The 18,147-nt window shown below is 45.5% G+C and overlaps 1 protein-coding gene across 1 annotated transcript; it reads left to right on the top strand.

Moving 5' to 3' along the window:
- The first annotated feature begins 473 nt into the window (after window positions 1-473).
- SKA1 (spindle and kinetochore associated complex subunit 1) lies at window positions 474-16,202 on the top strand. Its single transcript, XM_053931819.1, has 7 exons — window positions 474-752; window positions 1,512-1,615; window positions 2,272-2,396; window positions 3,357-3,448; window positions 6,980-7,117; window positions 11,757-11,926; window positions 15,814-16,202. Exons 2-7 carry the CDS (start codon window positions 1,528-1,530, stop codon window positions 15,960-15,962), a joined length of 762 nt encoding a protein of 253 aa, XP_053787794.1. The 5' UTR covers window positions 474-752; window positions 1,512-1,527; the 3' UTR covers window positions 15,963-16,202.
- The last annotated feature ends 1,945 nt before the right edge of the window (window positions 16,203-18,147 follow it).

Genomic DNA, 18,147 nt, shown 5'->3' with positions numbered 1-18,147 from the left:
AATGTCTTCTTTCTAAGGTGAACTTTCTAAGGTGTCTGTTCACAGAGGTCCTAAAATCGACAACACCCTCCACACTCCCGCTCCCCTCAGAGCTCCCGCCTCACGCCCTTCCTCCTAGTCCCTCCAGACTCACAGAATTACAGTCAAAGGTTGGAAAAGACCTCCGAGATCGTGCCCAACCTATGACTGGTCCCCTTCTGTGTCATCCATACCACACCACTGAGTGCCATGTCCAGGCGTTCCTTGGACACCTCTAGGGACGAGGACGCCAAACCTCCCTGGGCCGCCCCAATGCCAGAACGCCCTTTCCATTAAGAAATTCCTCCTGACGCCCAACCCGCGCCTCCAATGGCGCCGCTTGAGACCACATCCCCTTGTCCTACCACTGGCTACCCGTCCTACAACCTCCTCCAGCGCCCCGCGCTCCCCGCCCCGCTTCCGTCAGCGCTCCGCCCTTTCCGCCCGCCCCGCGCGCTCCCCGCCCTCCCTAACGCCCGCCCGAGCGCGGCGGATTCAAAGCGGGGCTCGAAGCGGCCCGCGGCTCGTCCTCCTCTTCCCCCGGCCCAGCGTCCTCCTCCTCCCGCGGCCGAGCGTCCTCTTCGAGCGGCTGAGCGAGTGGGGCTGGGGCGAAGGCCGGCGACCATTGGCGCTGGGCCTGGTAGAACCTGAGGAGAAGCGGGCGCTGCCGCCGGGCGCAGGGGTGGCCTCGATCCCCTCAGCGTATCCCGATCCGCCTCGGAGTGTCCACGCAGGTACGGTACGGAGGTGGGGAGCTCTCCAAGAACGGATTTATTAGGCGCGGTGGTTGATGGTATTTTAAGCCAAATGCGAAGTAAAGGCATTTTAAAAGTTTCCAAGTGTGAGCCGCCGGAGGGAGCTGTGTGAGCGCTCAGTGCCGGGCCCCAGTGTTAAGTGCGGGGGTTTGTCACATTGTATAGCTTTTTCTTTTAATCAATTCCTGTCTGTAATAGGGTTAATAAGTCTATTATTATAGACAATATAGTAATCGATATATAATGCTCTTTTTGATGCCTCCAGACTTCACTAATTACTGCTAACACTTTTTTTTTTTTTTTTGCTTAATTACTTTTTTAAAGAAACACAGCTCTTTAAACATCAATCATCTGATGCAGTCTCCCTGAGAGAGTCTTCTATGCCTTATATAAGCCAGGTATTTCTTGGTTTTTGCAGTAAATTCCAACACCTTTTTTACTGCACACTTTAATATAATAAGGATGCTCCCGGTCTCATGAGGAATCGCTGCACTGATATCACACTGCATTTATCTCCAAAGTTCTGGGAAACTTACTGCCTTGTCTAGTGCCACTTTATGCTTCCTTTCCTGCCTTCAATTTAGTAAGATAAAAGAGAATTATTCCACTTACTGTTTCATTTACGTGCCCTTTGCTTCTTTGACAGATCAGGGTCTTTCTACAAATTCTGCTTTTGTAGGCAATGTTTGCAACTTGGATCTTTGTAAAATTCCTGCCTTCATTTTTGTTCCCCCTCAGTGTATTGGTGAAGGATATGGCATCCTCAAGCCTGGAAGATTTATACCTCCAGATGAATATGAAGATTTCAAATATTAAAAAGTTACTCCTATTGAGAGACATAGGTAAACAAGAGCAACAGTGGGGTTTGGTTTGCACTTCACTGCAAGAGAGACCCTGAGGGGCTGGAGCGTGTCCAGGGCAGGAACGGAGCTGGGAAGGGGCTGGAGCCCCAGGAGAGGCTGAGGGAGCTGGGAAGGGGCTCAGCCTGGAGAAAAGGGGGCTCAGGGGGACCTTGTGGCTCTGCACAGCTCCTGACAGGAGGGGACAGCCGGGGGGGTCGGGCTCTGCTCCAGGGAACAGGGACAGGAGGAGAGGGAACGGCCTCAGGCTGGGCCAGGGCAGGCTCAGGGTGGACAGCAGCAGGAATTTCCCCATGGAAAAGGTCAGGAACTGGAACTGCCCAGGGAGGTGGTGGAATCCTGATCCCTGAAGGGATTTAAAAGCCATGTGGCTGTGACACTTGGGACGCAGGTTAGTGGTGGCCATGACAGTGCTCTCGGGCAATAGCTGGACGTGGTCTTAGAGGGCTTTTCCAACCTAAGTGATTCCATGAACTCTGTTGGCTGTGTGGAGTACAAGGCTGACAGTTTGGCTTGCTGCTTCTCCTGGATGGATATGGTGGCTGAGAAGCAGATTCCTCCCTTCTTGTGGAGGGGAGGAATATTGGATTTTGGTTTTTCTTTGGAGATTTCGTAGCTCAGTGTTCTCTCTTTTACAGGTGAAGATCATTCACGCAAGCCTGTGCTCCGTAAAATACAGAATGAGGTGATCTTTGTACATGATCTCCTGAATAAAATGGAAAGTCAATTTAAACAGCAAGAAAAACTGAAAGATGCACTCAAAGTAATCTTTTTTTTTTCCTGTTCATAAAATACTGAAAGATTCAAAGAAATCTTTGATACGTATGTCACCTTTTTTTCCCTAGATTCTTAGTGGTGTTTGGATGCATGTGCTTACAAGAGAAACTGGGGCTTGGAACAGGCTTGCTGATGGTTTGTTAAGCAGTTCTCCAGACAATGAACATTAAAAATTGTATTTTTCAAGGCTTGTACATAGAATCATAGAATTGTAGAATGGTTTGATTTGGAAGGGACCTTAAAGCTCATCCAGTCCCAACCCCCTGCCACGGGCAGGGACACTGTCCCAGGCTGCTCCAAGCCCCATCCAGCCTGGCCTTGGACACTCCCAGGGATCCAGGGGCAGCCACAGCTGCTCTGGGCACCCTGTGCCAGGGCCTGCCCACCCTCACAGGGACAGAAGGTATTCTTAATATCTAATCTGAGTCTACCTTCCTTCATCCTAAGGCCATTAAAATAATGTCTTTGTCACTGGCCTTGAAAACATGTCTTTATCATAATAGATATGGTGATCTAAAGAGCAGCTCTGCTTACACATCTTCGCAATAGCTGCACAAGGTGTTCAGTTAGAATTTGTCTGTTTTTCTACTGTGTGTTTGCGGTGCCTTTGTTAAGTCTTTTGTGGAGATATTGTTTGGGGAATGGAGGTGAGTTTATCTCATCTTCACCACCACCATTCCCCTGACCAGACCTTGTTGAGGGTGTGTTGCTAAAGTTCCTTTTGCCTGCTCAAATTTCTCTGACGTTCTGAGGGCAAGGACAGATGCTCCTTCCCTTGTATCTTTACTAGTTTTCCTGGGGAAATTATGGGGTATGTTGGTAAGATGATGTTGACAGAATAAAAGGCACCTCTTAAAAAGCTGAAAATTAATTTAGTATTGCCCTAATTTTACTTGCCTGATGTTAGTAGGATGAGATTTCTGATATAGTCTGATATTAATTTCAGGAGCTCCAGAAGGCTGCTGGGAGAGATCAAAAGGAAGCACAGCACCTCTTTGAACACATTCCACGCTATCTGCCTAAACCACCCAAGAGCTGGTATGTGGTACATGAGCCCAGAGGATTCAGGCTGCTCTTGGCACTGTCCAGCTGCAGCACTGTCCAGCTGTGCTCCTTTCACTCCACATTAACTAGGAAATTTTGGGAGCCAAAGTTGTTGTATGTATTGATTGTGGAGTTGGCTCTTGTCCAGGCTTGTGCTAGCGCCCCAACAAATTTGTCAGGTCAAGACTATAAAATCCCAAGTTGTTCCAATGGGAGCTTCCAGGGGTAGGTGTGATGTAGTAGAAAGCAAGTGCTTCTTCCTTTAGAATCACAAGCACACCAATCTTGTAACTGCAGTGCCCACAGATTAAAGGGTTAGTGACCCAAATGCTGGGTCACTAGAACTGAAGTTCACCACTGCCCCTCCAAATACAATTAAAAACCAAAAATCCTCTAACTCAGTCGTCTTTCTGTGGGATTTTGAATTGTGTTTGTGGTAGTTTTGTTGTCTTTTCCCTACAGCAATCCTGCATTTATTTCAGCTAGCTCTGACATCCCCTTGCCTTGGAGAGGGCTGTGGTAAGAAGCTTTTCAGAGTCAAGTAGCTGAAGTGTGTGAAAATGACAAGTATGTGAATTAACATACAAGTAATGGCTTCTAAGACATTTCAACTCTTGAGTTCCTCATCTCTTTCTCCATCCTGTTGGAGCTGCTTTTTTTTTATAGTGTTGTTAGTGTGTGTCAGGTGGGGTGTCACTTGCAGAGTCTTATTATCTGGGGATCCCAGAGTTTCTTTCCCACCTCGTAGCTTGTCAGAAGGCAATGCATTAGTTTGAACTCAGTGCTTCCAGTATGTGCCCTGAATCCACCAGGTTTACTTGATCTGGTTCCTAATGCCAGAGAAGCCTCAGTCTCAAACTGACCGTCCCACAAGTTTTCCAGCAAAGGCAGATGTATTCCAGCAAAACAAAAGGTTAAATGTGTGGAAAGAGGATTCTAGAAGAGAAGAAGGAATGGTAATTTTTGTTGGTGTGTAGCAATATGGACCCTGGTGTAGGTATTGTACTGAAACTGTTCTTAGCTGGTGAAGGGATTACTTGTGCAGAAGCTTTTTTTCTTATTCCCACCCATTAGACATGAACCCCTCAGTTTAGGAAACAGCCTCTCAAAATGTCTCTAGGGGTGATGTGTTCCTTTTCAATTTAGATGTTGCTTTTTGTGTATATGTGTGTGTGTGTAAGAACTGAAGTTTTTCAGAAATTACCACTTCGGTTCTGCCTTCCTGTCATAACTTACTTTCTTATTGTAGAAAATCCTTTGTCTTAACTTTGTGTTAGCTCCTGGAAGTTGTTTAGATGTAAATGAAGCTTGTTCAGTGATTGTGCCACCTCTGACACCAAAAGATTTTTTGGGATGTTAGTTTCCCTTACAATCTTGTCCTGCTTGTGATTAGGAAGTTAATTGTGATATGACTTTAGCCAATTCTTCCCTTTCTAGAGAGAACCACAATATGTAAAATCAACCAAGTTTTTCTGATAATTTTCTACACATTGTGCTCAGCCAGCTCGCAGCTGCTGTTCTGGTAGTGTCAGTTTGTTGCTGGTTTTTCTTGAGTAACAATATACTGTATGATGATGCCATTTGTCAAAACACACTTCCTCCTTTTGTCCCCATGTTGTGACTTCTTGATGTTCATTGTGTTGTGCAGTGCAGGGTCAAGGAAGTGTAAGAAGGGACATTATTATTCAAAATCCACTATATCAGTGTAAATATGTTTTCAGGCCTCTTTCCCAAACCTTCCTCTCCTGGCCTCCTCCCTTTCTGTTCCCAGATGTGTGGGGCTGTGAATATTAATCTTGAGTGATTTTGTGAGATAATGCAGAAAGCAGAGGAGCACTTGAATGCTGTTGAGACAAGCCTTGAAGTCCCTGGGAAAATGAAAACACCCACACAGAGAAACTCAGCAATTCATGGCTTTAGCTATTGTTTCTCTCCTGTATCCTTGGGTTTTCTGTTCTTGTTTACCAGAGGAATCTCACTGAAATAAAAAACAAGTTCAATATCTCTCAAGCTCTTTGTATCCCCTGTGTTTGTTGAGATTCAGTTTCTCATTCCACCAGAGCCAGGTTTTGTAAACAAGTGGAAGTTTTTCCTTTTTGTGGTTCAGGTCAGTGGTGAACTGTGTCTGCACCACCTCACTGTAGCAGTGCAGGGGCAAGGGAGTGGGTGGGAGCACAAAGGAAGGATGCTTGGATATGGGGAATCATCTAGAAAAGGTTTGTTGCAGTGTGATAGACAGCAGGAGACTGGAGTGTGGGAGGAATGAAGTTTCAAGATGTGAACTTGCTTCCCTTGGTTCTTGTGTTTATCCTTTCATTCCAAATCCACCTCCACCACCACCCAAAATGCGCTCCCCCTCCCCTTTCCCTCCTTTTTGCTGACATTCCCTGCTAGCTGCAGGGTGCCAGGATTCGTTTTGTTGTTGTTGTTCAGATGCAAACAGATGTTCTTCAGATGATGACAACTGAGTAAGTTTGTCTGCAGATGTCCTGGGTTTCAGAAGGGCTCTGTGCTGTGTCACAAGCGCAGAGCAGAGCTGCTCTTGTCCCTGTGTCACCGAGCAGGCAGTGTGGGAGCCCAGCAGGTGGCACTGCCTGTCCTCTCCGTGGCACTGGTGTTCCTCGGCGATGAGACACTGGGCTTGGCGTGACTTGATGTGACACCTCAAACCCTGGCCCTGGGGTCGACAGATGGGGCACTGCTGTGCCCTTCACTGCTGCGGGACCCCATGTGCGACAGTGATCTCTTGTGGGACGCTCAGATCCAAGCAGAGGATCATTTCCTTGTCCAGATTAGCTCTGTACTGCCTTAGTTAATTCTGCTGCATATCCCAGTAATGTCCATGTGTTCTGATGACAGTGGATTTGGCCATATGCATCACCTTTGCTGTGCTGCTTAGGAGCAGCTGAGTGCGTGGCTGGCAAGTCCCTTGGGGTTTGAGGCTCTAAGCTGAGGGTTTAGAGGAAGGGTGAATTTATAAAAGTAATGTTCTAATAATCAGGAATAAATCAGGAAATTCTTTGGCCTTTTGGATCTTGCCTAATAAATTTTTAAAAGTGTCTGCAAGGTGGTGTTGAATTTCTTTGCTTCAAAAGTTTAATGGATGAGTCAGGCTTCCCAAGATTTGAACCTGTTTCAAAGAGCTATGAAGTATTTCACATCTGCCCATTAAGGCTGCAGCACTGTGCTGTGTTTTATCTGATAAAAAGCCAGGCCTTGCGTTGTGTGAAATGTAATGGTACATTGAATTCTGAGCTGTGCCTTGCTGCACTTGGACTGCTTCCAGCTCACCTGCTAGCAGCCTCTGTAGCAGAGAAACCAAGATCTGTGCTGAAGTCAGCTGAAGGATACGATTTGAAACAGAGTAGACTTGCTTTACTGATGTTTCTTCTGTGAAATATCGTTAATTGTGTTCATCCAGCCTAACAGATAGGCTGGAACTTAGGTCTGTGACTAAGCAGTGCAGTGGAATTCTCCTTCCTACTTACCTGTTGTTTATGTACTGAATATTCCTTCCTATTACAGCAGCGTCGTGCCAACTGTGATACACAAAGATCAAACAAAGGCTGAAGAACCCAAATCTGAGAAGAAGCCTGCAAAAGAGAAAAAACCCATTAAAGAAGCAGCATTAATAACCACAGAGGAGTTTGAAAGTGTTCCTTTGTAAGTAAGCGTGGCTTCCCTTATACCCTGGCATATCAATTTGGGTGGCACATATAGGTTTGGGAGAGTGACCTCTTGCAGAACTGGGACTGACAGAGATGAAATATTTCATGGGGTGAAACATTACAATAGCTCCAAATGGTTTAAATGCATTGCTAGCAAAACTGAAAATCGAATGAATGGAGTTAATTGGGCTCTTCTTTCTGCTGCTATTGGGAAGATGAAGTCTGATCAGTTAAAACCCAAACCTCTTACCTCAAAAGTCACTGTAATTGTATGAACAGAGATTTATTAACTAACAGGTGAATCCTCATCTTGTTTTGAGAACTGACATTAAAAAAATGAGCCATCATCTCATAACATGGAGGGTTTGTTTACATACAGAAAGAAAAACAGTGATAAATGCTGTTTTTATTTGACCCAAATATTGGTTTCTGGAAACTTCAAGTCTTGACTTAACAGTCTGTTTTGAGACAGGAAAAATAATCAGACTTGTTAAAAGCAAAAAAAAAAAAAAAAAAAAAAAAAAAACCACTTTGCACTGAAATTCCCAAATTTCTGGAATAGAAAGCTGTGGGTGTTTTCCCCTAACATCAGGACCTGATTAATGGATATCCTTGTCTGAAGTCTGATATATATATATGTCTTAAATGGCATTTGGGTGGCATGGGTAAATGTTTCTGCAAAAAGAAGAAATTTCTCTTGATACCTAAGGCTAAATTGTTATTGAGACTCCAGATTTACTGTGTTCCCTGACAATACCTGTTTCAGTAAGAAATATGGTTTTGAGTCTGTACTTTACTTAAGGTTTTCCAATAATTTTTTTCTATAGCCTTCAACATTTTCAGGTGAGTAATGCCCATTTTCTTCCTTTTCCTGAATGTTGAGCTAATGATAAAGGACTTTTGGTTACTTCTTAGAAGAGCATCCACCTGATATTTTTATTCTGTAGAACACCTCAGGTATTTTGTGGATTTATTCCCTTAGGTAGTTCTCTCCTGATAAAATTATGGGAGGATAAAGCTGGAGCCTGGGAATTTTTGGTCTTTATCTCTGCTGTGGCAAGAGAAATAGGCACAGACCATTCCAGCCAAATATTGTTTTAACTTCCAGTTAAGGCTATGATCTTCCACATCACAAGATAGGTGGAAGGACACTTGGGGGCCTGGTTTAGTGGTGGCCTTGGCTGTGCTGGGGGAAAAGTTGGACTTGAAACTAAAGGAGTTTATGTTTTCCACTGCTGTTCATGGGCGTGGAGGATGGGGACAGAGGCCGGATAGATCCTCTTCCTATCCATTGCAGATTCACAAAACCACAGAATAAGCAGAGTTGGAAGGCACTCCTTGTGGAAATGTTGCAGCTGTGTTGGAAGGTGCCCATTATGGAAAGGTTGCAGCTTAGACTGTGCTGGTAGAGCTCTAGAAATAATTTAATTTTATTCAGGTGGGAGAAGCATGTTTGTTCTGTGGAGGAAAATTTACATGAATTTACATAGATCTATTAATCTACCAGTATTTCTGTTGCCTGGCAATGTTGTAGTACAAGATTGAGGGAGCACTTGCAATTTCACATACTGATTGACCAAATCTAAGCAAATACTTGTAATACAAATTCTCTTACACTGATTGTATTCTCTTGGAAGAATGAGAATTTGGTTTAGGGCCCATTTCTTCAGGTGAGCACTGGAGGTGGGGGGTGGTCACTGAAAAACTGAGGCTGTTTTCACTTGCTTTATGCTGAACACGAAAGAAAATCTATTCCTAACACCATCAGGCCACCATCAGACACACTGGCTTCAGTGACTTCATAGTCCTAGGACTGGGCAGCTGGCATTTAGCAAAGGTACACGCTGTGTTAAGGGGCAGATGTGGAGCACCCTGATCAAACAGAACACTTTGCACAATAAAAAACCTGCAAATTACCTTACCCTTCAAATCTGTTGCAGGAAGGTGGTTTTTGGCGGAAGATAAAGGACATTTCACAGTACCTGTCTTTGTTAACTTTTGACTTTGAGGCAAAGGAAAATGTTTGCTTTATTCTGTGTCTAGAATTCTTACTGCTTTCTAAAAATCTTACTGCTGAAAGCATTTTAGATTCAGTGCATTCATTATAACTCTCAAGTCTCAAAAGATGGTCGCTTGGGAGAATACATGGCTATTTTAGCCCAACCATTTTTGAGAGAGCAGAGGGTGGCCATTGCAAGCTTTATCTCTTTTAGAGTGGTATATATGTGATATATTGATGTTATTCTTTCCTCTGAGGAACACAGCACTGTGCTCTGGTTTTCATACCTATAGAAAAAATGCTTTGAAAAAGGGCTTCTGTGGATTAAAAAAAGAAACTGACTGGATCTTTTTTAGAAGAGTTTTGAATTTTATTGCATTTGGAATGGTGAAGCAGATTTTAAAGTTATTTTAAATCTAAATTAAATGCCTGAATTTGGAGTTTCTCAACTTCGTATTTTTATATTAGTGTATACCTATTGGACTGAAAAAAATGTCAGCATTAACGGGTTTGCCAGCCATGGTTGGGTAGAAACATGAGGGGGCTGTAGGACAGCTGGAGTTTTTATGATCCTTAGTTATGCACAGAATAAAAATTCCATTCAGTTTTGACAGGGTTTAATTTCAGATTAAAGCATCTTGGATGCCTGAGGGCCTCTCAAAGAACATTTGTTTTTAGGTTTAGGCAACCCGGTCCTGCCTCTCTGTTTCAGCTTCAGGATGAGCTGAGGTGCTCCCTTGGCTTTATTAAGCGTGTTCACTGTCTGTTTGTCGGCAGTGGGAGCACAGGAACTTAAATAAAGGTATTTTACACCTCTGGGCCGAGCCTTCCTCGCTCTGCGCGCTCCCCTGTGGCGCAGGGAGGCAGAGAGAGCAATAAATAGCAGTTAATGCACGCAGGCAAAGCCCTGCTGTGGTTACAGGCTGCATTTCAGGGGTGGTAGTGCTGCTTTTATTGCTGTGCAAAGTAGAGCGTTTTTATAGCTCCGAGATGGCTGCGCCTCCAACGCTGAAGTAATCGAGGTGTCAATAAAGTCGAAAGCTGGTCGCAAGTAACTTTGTAGCTACTAAGTTTCAAACTCGGTTTGGAGGCCCAGCAATTGCTTTGAATTCAATTTTACACACCTTGCCAGCCTGTCTGCCTGGCAGGGACTGGCTGCTGTTGAAATCTACAGCACTTATTTTGAGTTGGCAATTGCAGAATGCCTGTCTGAATTCTGGTTTGGAATACTGAACTTGTAGTTGATTATCTACTTCTGCTTTGAATTCTTTGTATGTTCTCCAAAGATTGAGCCTGTCTGTTCAGATTAAAACAAGGAAGGAACTTGCTGTTCATTGATCTTTTCAGTCTTGCTGTCCCACAGCTTTTAGCCACCTGCTCTTCTGACCTACAGCATTCATTCTTAAAATGAATTGTAACACTTGTGTAATTCCTCACATCTGCAAACCAGTACTGAGCAAAACACAGCCAGGTTTGGTTTGTTGTAGCAACTGAATGAAGGCCACAGGACAATGCAGGTTCCAAGGCTGGCCTGGCCTTTACTGCCATTTTTGGGTGACGTGGGAGGGAGGTTGTGTTGTATTTAGCTCACTGCTTGTCATTTGAGTTTCAGATTTCATTTTTATATAATGGCTTCTCAGTGTGCAGCACAGTTCCTTTTCCTTGAAGGCATGGCTTTACATCTGTAAATACTGAATAGCCTTGCTTGCTAATCTTCCAGTGTTCTAGTATTTCCACATCACTTTGTTCTTTATCTTCTGTGCTTCCTGTACCTCTAGGCTGTTATCAACAGACCTTATTCTTCTAGTACTAGTATTATGAAATGCTCTGAGAGTTCAGAAACGGATGCTGGTGGTGCAGAACCATATCTGCACAACGCAGTAGGCTGCACAGTCAAATACAGAAGGCAACACACAACTAGTAGCTCTTCAAAAAACCTCAGATAATCACAGAATCACGATGTTGGAAGGGACCTTCAAGATCATTGAGTCCAACCCATGCCCTAAGACTTCAACTAAACAATGGCACTGAGTGCCACATCAAACAAAACAAAACAAAACAAAAAAAAAAAAAAAAAACCAAATAAACACTAACAAACAAACAAAAAAAAGGGCCCGTGGTGGGCTGGGGCTACTGCGCTCCAGCTCCACTCCACACCGGTTGCTGGATTGTTCAGTGCCCTGGCTAAACAATAAATGGCTGTAACATCAAACGCAGGTTATTTGTGATGATAATATGAGCCAAGTTGTGCTCCTAGGCAAACATTTCATTTCATGCTGTTTTCTGCAAAGTTACTTTATTTTTCTGTGTTTAAGTGGTACATTACAAAAGCAACCTTTATTCTGCTTTGCAGCTTAAGCACTGAATACATTGTGTTTCTTAATTTAGCTTTCTAATATTTTATCTTTCTGGTTTAAATTTTATCATGGCCTTTTTACCTTCAAGAGTGTTAAGCAATCAAGGAAATGAACAGAATTAACTACTACAGAATTAACTACTGCATATATTCATTGATACAAAACAGGAGAAACTGCCTCTAACTAGGAATGGCTTCTTCAGTTAAGGCAGATGAAAGAGAAGAATAAACACAGAACTTTGTGACTTTCAGGTTGCTGATTCTTATTTTTATTTGTAGGTATATGAAGGGCCGTATAACATATGATCAGATTAATGCAGTTGTTCAAGAGATTAACAAGGCCGTGGTGGGCAAGTACAGGATCTTGTATCAGCCTTTGAAGTCTTTGAATTCACAACTCAGAAGCCTCTACCACAGGTTCATAGAAGAAGAAACTAAGGATACAAAAGGTATTTTTTTCCTTTGTTAATACCAAACACTCATAACACTTGGATGTTGCAGCAGAAGTATAAAAGTACTGGTCTTTTTTTCAGTATTTTTGACTGAAGAGTTTCCCATAATGAATGTTTTCCTTGAAAAACATGTCCCTTTGATGGTGTGTCATGGCAGAAACTTTGAGTGCACAAAGATTTAGTTTGGAATCACTACAAGTTCTGGAAATTCTTAGCTTGATAACCAAACCATAGAAATGTGTTCTCAGGTGTTAAACTTGATTGGACGTGAACTATTAAAAATTTGTTCTGAAATTGGGAAATCTGGCTAATTAATTGTGCTGCAGTGGTTTTGTGGAAGAGGTAAGTCTGTCTGATAATCTTAAGAAGTTTTCTCCTCTTAAAAGCATAGAGGGAGTGAAAACCAAAATACATTTCTTTCAATTGAAAAGCAATTTGCACTTATGGGCTAGTTTTTCCAAAAACATGTGTCACGGTAAATCTCTGATATTAAAATCTCCTTTTTGGCATGCTTTTCCTCTTGAGAACGAGTATGTAATTATTCCTGGAGGGGCGTACTGCACATCTCAAGCTTGGTGATGTCCTTAGAATGCCCTCATGTTTGCAAGTTCAGGCATAAAGAGTGGAGCACACTCTCCTCTGTCTCACATAAAAAGAGCTGTCTCTGACAACACCATGGCACCCACCTTCCGTTTTAGCCCTGGACAGAACTTCTGCCCTGAGCATTCCCTGGGTACTCAGGAGTGCCCTGAAGATAAACTGCAACTTTTTCTTCCTTACTTCCTTTGCTTTTGCTTCCCTTCAAGACTCTGGATATTATAGTGTGACGATAACATCAGTGACTAGTGACTTCTGGGTTCTAAATGCAGCTTTTCTGCAGGAGGGAGTTCTGATCTGATGGACATTCTGGCACTTTATTTTGTAAGATAAACAGAGAATCACAGAATGGTTTGGGTTGCAAGCGGCCTTTAATATTAACCACTTCCACCCCCTGCCATGGGCAGGGACACCTCCCACTGTCCCAGGCTGCTCCAAGCCCGTCCAGCCTGGCCTGGGACACTTCCAGGGATGCAGGGGCAGCCACAGCTGCTCTGGGCACCCTGGGCCAGGGCCTGCCCACCCTCCCAGCCAGCAATTCCCAGTTCCCAACATCCCACCTGTGCCTGCCCTCTGGCAGTGGAAGCCATTGCCTGTGTGCTGTCCCTGCATGCCTTGTCCCCAGTCCCTGTGCAGCTCTCCTGGAGCCCCTTGAGGCCCTGGCAGGGGCTCTGAGCTCTCCCTGGAGCCTTCTCTTGTGCAGCTGAACAGCCCCAGCTCTGCCAGGCTGGCTCCAGAGCAGAGGGGCTCCAGCCCTGGCAGCAGCTCCGGGGCCTCCTCTGGGCTGGCTCCAGCAGCTCCACGTCCTTCTCATGCTGCAGTCACAGGGCTGGACACAGGATGAGACCTGTGAGGTCTCAGATGACCTCCAGATGAGGTCTCAGTTGCCATACAAAGGTCATTGTTGTAAAGGGCTTTATTAGAAGTATTCTGAGCACATGCAGCTGCATAAATTTGTGCGACTGACTTCTGGTTTGGGCTGTGATGGTTTGGTTTCTCTCTAAGCATGTTGTGCTTCAGTTGAACAGCAGCTTATATTAATCTGGATTTCTTAAAATACTGGTTTCATTAATTCAATTTACAACATGTTTTTGGTATCACTGTTCCTATCCTTAGGACAGTAGTAAAGAGTTTGAGCCCACAGCTGTAGAAGAGAGGCTGAACACTAGAAGGGCCCCCCTGGGCCCGGAGTGCTGCTCAGTCTGCACTGTGATCCACAGTAATCTTGGCTGCAGTGAAGAAGCCATCCTAGCAACATGAGAAACCTTCGTCTGGTCAGAGAATTTTCTGTCAGCTGGGGACCTTAAGTCCGAAAAACTGAAGTGCTTCATTTCTTTAAGTACCTGAGAGATGGCCTTTATTTCTTGTTCATCTTGGGAAGTTCAGTTAGGAAACTAGGACATTCAGCATCTGATAGAGTGTGTGTATTTGTGTGGTAGATGGTTTTGTTTAGGTTTTTTTTGTGATTAATCATTTAGAAAGTGTAGAGAAAAGTCCTGGCAGGCTGTCAGATGGTCCTTATCTGGCCAGCACAAAATGATTAAGTGTCTTTATCCATCGCTGTTTTCAGGATGACATTCCGCATTCATTGATTTGTTTGTTTAAATCTCTCCTGTGAGTGTCTCTCTGCTTAGGATTCCCACTGGTTCTCAGCCTGGGCTGATTGCCAGCTGACCTCTTCTCTGATTTCAAGATGAGAGAAGATGCTGCCTGGTTTATCAGGGTCACTTCCAGCCACTCAGGTGGTTCAGTGAGTTTAGCTGGTTGTTTAGCACGTGGACCAAACCTACTACCCTTCACCCAGCTCTGATTTCTTCACAAGAAACATCCTGCTCTGCTGAATGTTGCCACTCTGGATTGTGAGCAAATATAAGGAGTCCTCTTTTATCAAAATTCAGGACGTTCTGATGCTCCCCCAGATGTAGCAGACTGTGAAGGCAGCAGGCAGGTTATGCCTGGCATCCCAACACTGTCTGGGGGTGTTGGTGTCCCTGGAAGTTGTAAATGGTCTCTATTTGAGACCATTTTCTATTTTGAGCAGTAAAGCAGCTCTTCTTTCTTTTCCTAGTAAACAAACTTCCTACTTCTCATCTGTATGTGGATTTGGTGGTGTTACAAGTTCTGAGATTTCCAGCAGGGTTCCTCTCTGGGGAAATATCTCTAGATTTTGACAGTGATTGTCTCTGGACGATTCTACTCCCTGTGAAACATGTGTGTCACCAAGTCTCATGAGAGGCCCAGGCTGTGAGAAAACATGATCTGTTATTTCTCAGCTCTGTCTAAGCAAGATTTTGGGGGACATTGCACTTACAAACATAATTCTTAGACCTTAGTTCTTTTCTGGCAGCTTCGGCTTTCCAGCTTGGATCAGCTATTTCCAGAGAAACTGGAAGGATTTTTAATAGGAGGAAGAGATGCTCCATTTTTTCAAAGATGTCACTGCCTCTGTGTTAAGGATAAAACAAGGAGGGAGAAGGCTATCTTCTTTTTCTAGGCTAAAACACCCCTACCCTTGTGTCATCCTTCCCTTTAGACTTGGGAGTGTGATACCACACATAATTCAGGAATCATTTAGGTTGGAAAAGGCCTCTAAGATCAAAAATTCCAACTGTCAACGGAGCACCATATTCACCACTATACTATGTCATCCAGGGGCACATTCACACTGTTTTTTGAACACTTGAAATGCAGAGGGATGCACTTCCAGGGATGGTAACCCCACCACTGCCCTGGACTGCCTGAATTTTAATGACAAAGTGCTTTTGGAAGTAGTTAATCAACTACAAGAAAGGGGGTGAGCTTTCAGCTTTGATGCAGGACTTCCCTGTGCCATTTTCTTGGAGACACAGGGACGATGCTGTTGCAAGTGATTAGTCTTTTCCTGTAATTTTCTTAAGTAATGCTGAATTACTCTTTTCCAAATCTGATACAGGTCAAGGGAATGGTGGGGTGTATAGCTGTGGTGCATGCAGGGCTCTGTCCTTATGGCAAAGATAGAATTCCAGAACATGAGTGCCTGCTGGGAGACAGAGCTCATGGAGCGGGGCCTGTGGATGATGCACAGTGTCTGAACGTCAGGGGAACAAGGCTGGCAATTCTCTTTCTGATGGCAGGTTTTAAAAGTAGAACAAAGTTCCCAATGTAGTATGAAGCCATCCCACTCACTGTGGAATTATGAATTGTAGATTGTGGAATTATGAAGAAGAGGCTGTGCTGTCGCTTGTGGAATGCTGAGTGCGTCCTACAACAGAGTCGTTTCTGTAACAAAACCGTTGTTTGTTTTCCAGGAGTATTTTTTATTGTGGAGGATGATATCAAGGAGTTCACTCAGCTGAAGTTGGATAAGCGCTTCCAAAGCATCCTCAGCATCCTGAGGCACTGCCAGAGAGTGAGAGAGATTCGTGGCTCGGGGCTCATCCGCTACGCCATCTGCTAACAGCTCCCCGTGTCTGAGAGACCTGACCTGCCACCCGTGCTCTGCTCTCCACACAGCAGGGAGGGACAGGGAGTGGTTTTTCAGCCACCTACCCTAAATTAGGAGTGGTTCGAAGTATTTGAGTTTTGTTTTGCAAAGTCGAGGGGAACTATAAATCCGAACCAGAAAGGCAGCTGGGCACCTTTTCTGGTGAGCACGTGAAAGTAAGGTTCTCTCCATGTTAAGAGTGCTCCTTTGGTCCTTTTGTGTTTCTGAGTGGTTTTTTTTCCTTTTTTCTCCTCTTTCTCTCAGAGAATTTTTCTCCCATTTGTTGCCTAAGAGATGAGAACAATGGATATTTAAGAGAGACAAAAGATGTGGCAGGGGAGGGGGGGACTGTGGGGTGGGGAGGAAAAGGGGGTGCACTTTGCTACTGTCCCTTAGCTGTGGGTATTTCTCTTGGGAAATGCAGAGATACCACCAGCCTGGGCTGGAGGTCAGGGGCTGGGCTTGGCCCTCGGGTGCTCTCGGGATTGGAGGGGACACAGGTCAGGTTTGGGGTTTTGGGTTTTGCTGCGGAGAGAATTCACTGCTACTGCACTGCTACTGTCCTGCACTGCTTCTCCTTAGGGTGAGTGAGCCTTTGCTTGTGAGAGCAGCCTTTGAACTGGCACCTTTCCAACACCCCGCCTCACTGGGAGGGACCCTCCCCATCTGCTCCTGGGAGGGACCCTCCCCATCTGCTCGGGTGCCTCAGGGGAAACCCAGCACCCTGACCCCCTCCGGAGGGAGAGATGCATGTCCTAGCTGCTCACAGAAGCCAGGCTCCTGCTGCCCAGGCAGGACCCTGACCCCGTCTGGAGGGAGAGATGCTTCTCCTGGCTGCTCACAGGAGCCAGGCTGCTGCTGCCCAGGGGAAACCGACAACGCTGACCCCCTCCCATGGGAGAGATGCTTCTGGCTGCTCACGGGAGCCAGGCTCCTGCTGCTCAGGGGAAACCCAGGTCCCTGACCCCCTCCCGTGGGAGAGATGTGTCTCCTGGCTGCTCACGGGAGCCAGGCTGCTGCTGCCCAGGGGAAGCCCAGCACCCTGACCCCCTCCGGAGGGAGAGATGCTTCTGGCTGCTCACAGGAGCCAGGCTGCCACTGCCCAGGGGAAACCAACAACCCTGACCCCCACCCATGGGAGAGATGCTTCTGGCTGCTCACAGGAGCCAGGCTCCTGCTGTTCAGGGGAAGCCCAGCACCCTGACCCCCTCCAGAGGGAGAGATGCTTCTGGCTGCTCACGGGAGCCAGGCTGCTGCTGCCCAGGGGAAACCCAGGTCCCTGACCCCCTCCGGAGAGAAAGATGCTTCTCCTGGCTGCTCACAGGAGCCAGGCTGCCACTGCCCAGGGGAAACCCAGGTCCCTGTCCCTCAATGGAGGGAGAGTTGCTTCTCCTGGCTGCTCATGGGAGCCAGGCTCCCGCTGCCCAGGGGAAACCCAGGTCCCTGTCCCCCTCCACAGAGAGAGGTGCTTCTGGCTGCTCGAAGGAGCCAGGCTCCCGCTGCCCAGCCCCGCAGTTCTCCTGGTCACTGCTTCCAGCTTTTTGCTCCACTTTAACCTGACCTGACACCCAGTGAGTCCCGGACCCCTGTGGCTCCTGGCAGGCTCCAGAGTCAATGCTATGCTTTGTTCACCACCCCAAGGGTGCCATCCCTGCTGCCGCCGCTGCTCCAAGGCTCCCACTGAAACACGGATGAAAAATCAAAACCCCACAGTTCCAATAAAGATTTGTAGGGACAGTATTATTACAGCACTGGACTTAAGTGAGGTATCTATCGTTCCCCTTCAAAGGACATGCGTGCCCCTGAGAAATCCCAATCCTTTTTTATTATCCCTCACTAATTTACATATGTATAGAATTTCACAATAGGTTCATGCATATTTGTTCTGCTGATTTCACGTTACACCTACAGCTAGTTACACTTGTACCTAGTTTTTTGTCAGAAAGTACAGAGAGAACTCCTGGGTCACTCTGCGCTGTCTGTTTCAAGCTCCGAGGAGTCTTTCTTATCTCTTTAGCTTGGAAATTCTCATTCTTTCTCCTCAGCTGCGGCAGTTTTGCTAGTGCTGCAAAGTTACCAGACTAAACAGCATATTTTAGTTATGCTAGCAAGCTCAAAACAGCACATTTCACCTAAATCCAAATGGATTTCTACCCTG

The sequence above is a fragment of the Vidua chalybeata genome, chromosome Z (genome assembly GCF_026979565.1).
Source record: "Vidua chalybeata isolate OUT-0048 chromosome Z, bVidCha1 merged haplotype, whole genome shotgun sequence".
Taxonomy (NCBI): domain Eukaryota; kingdom Metazoa; phylum Chordata; class Aves; order Passeriformes; family Viduidae; genus Vidua; species Vidua chalybeata.
Note: the sequence above shows the minus strand (reverse complement) of the source record. Positions and strands in the feature narration are given on the sequence as shown.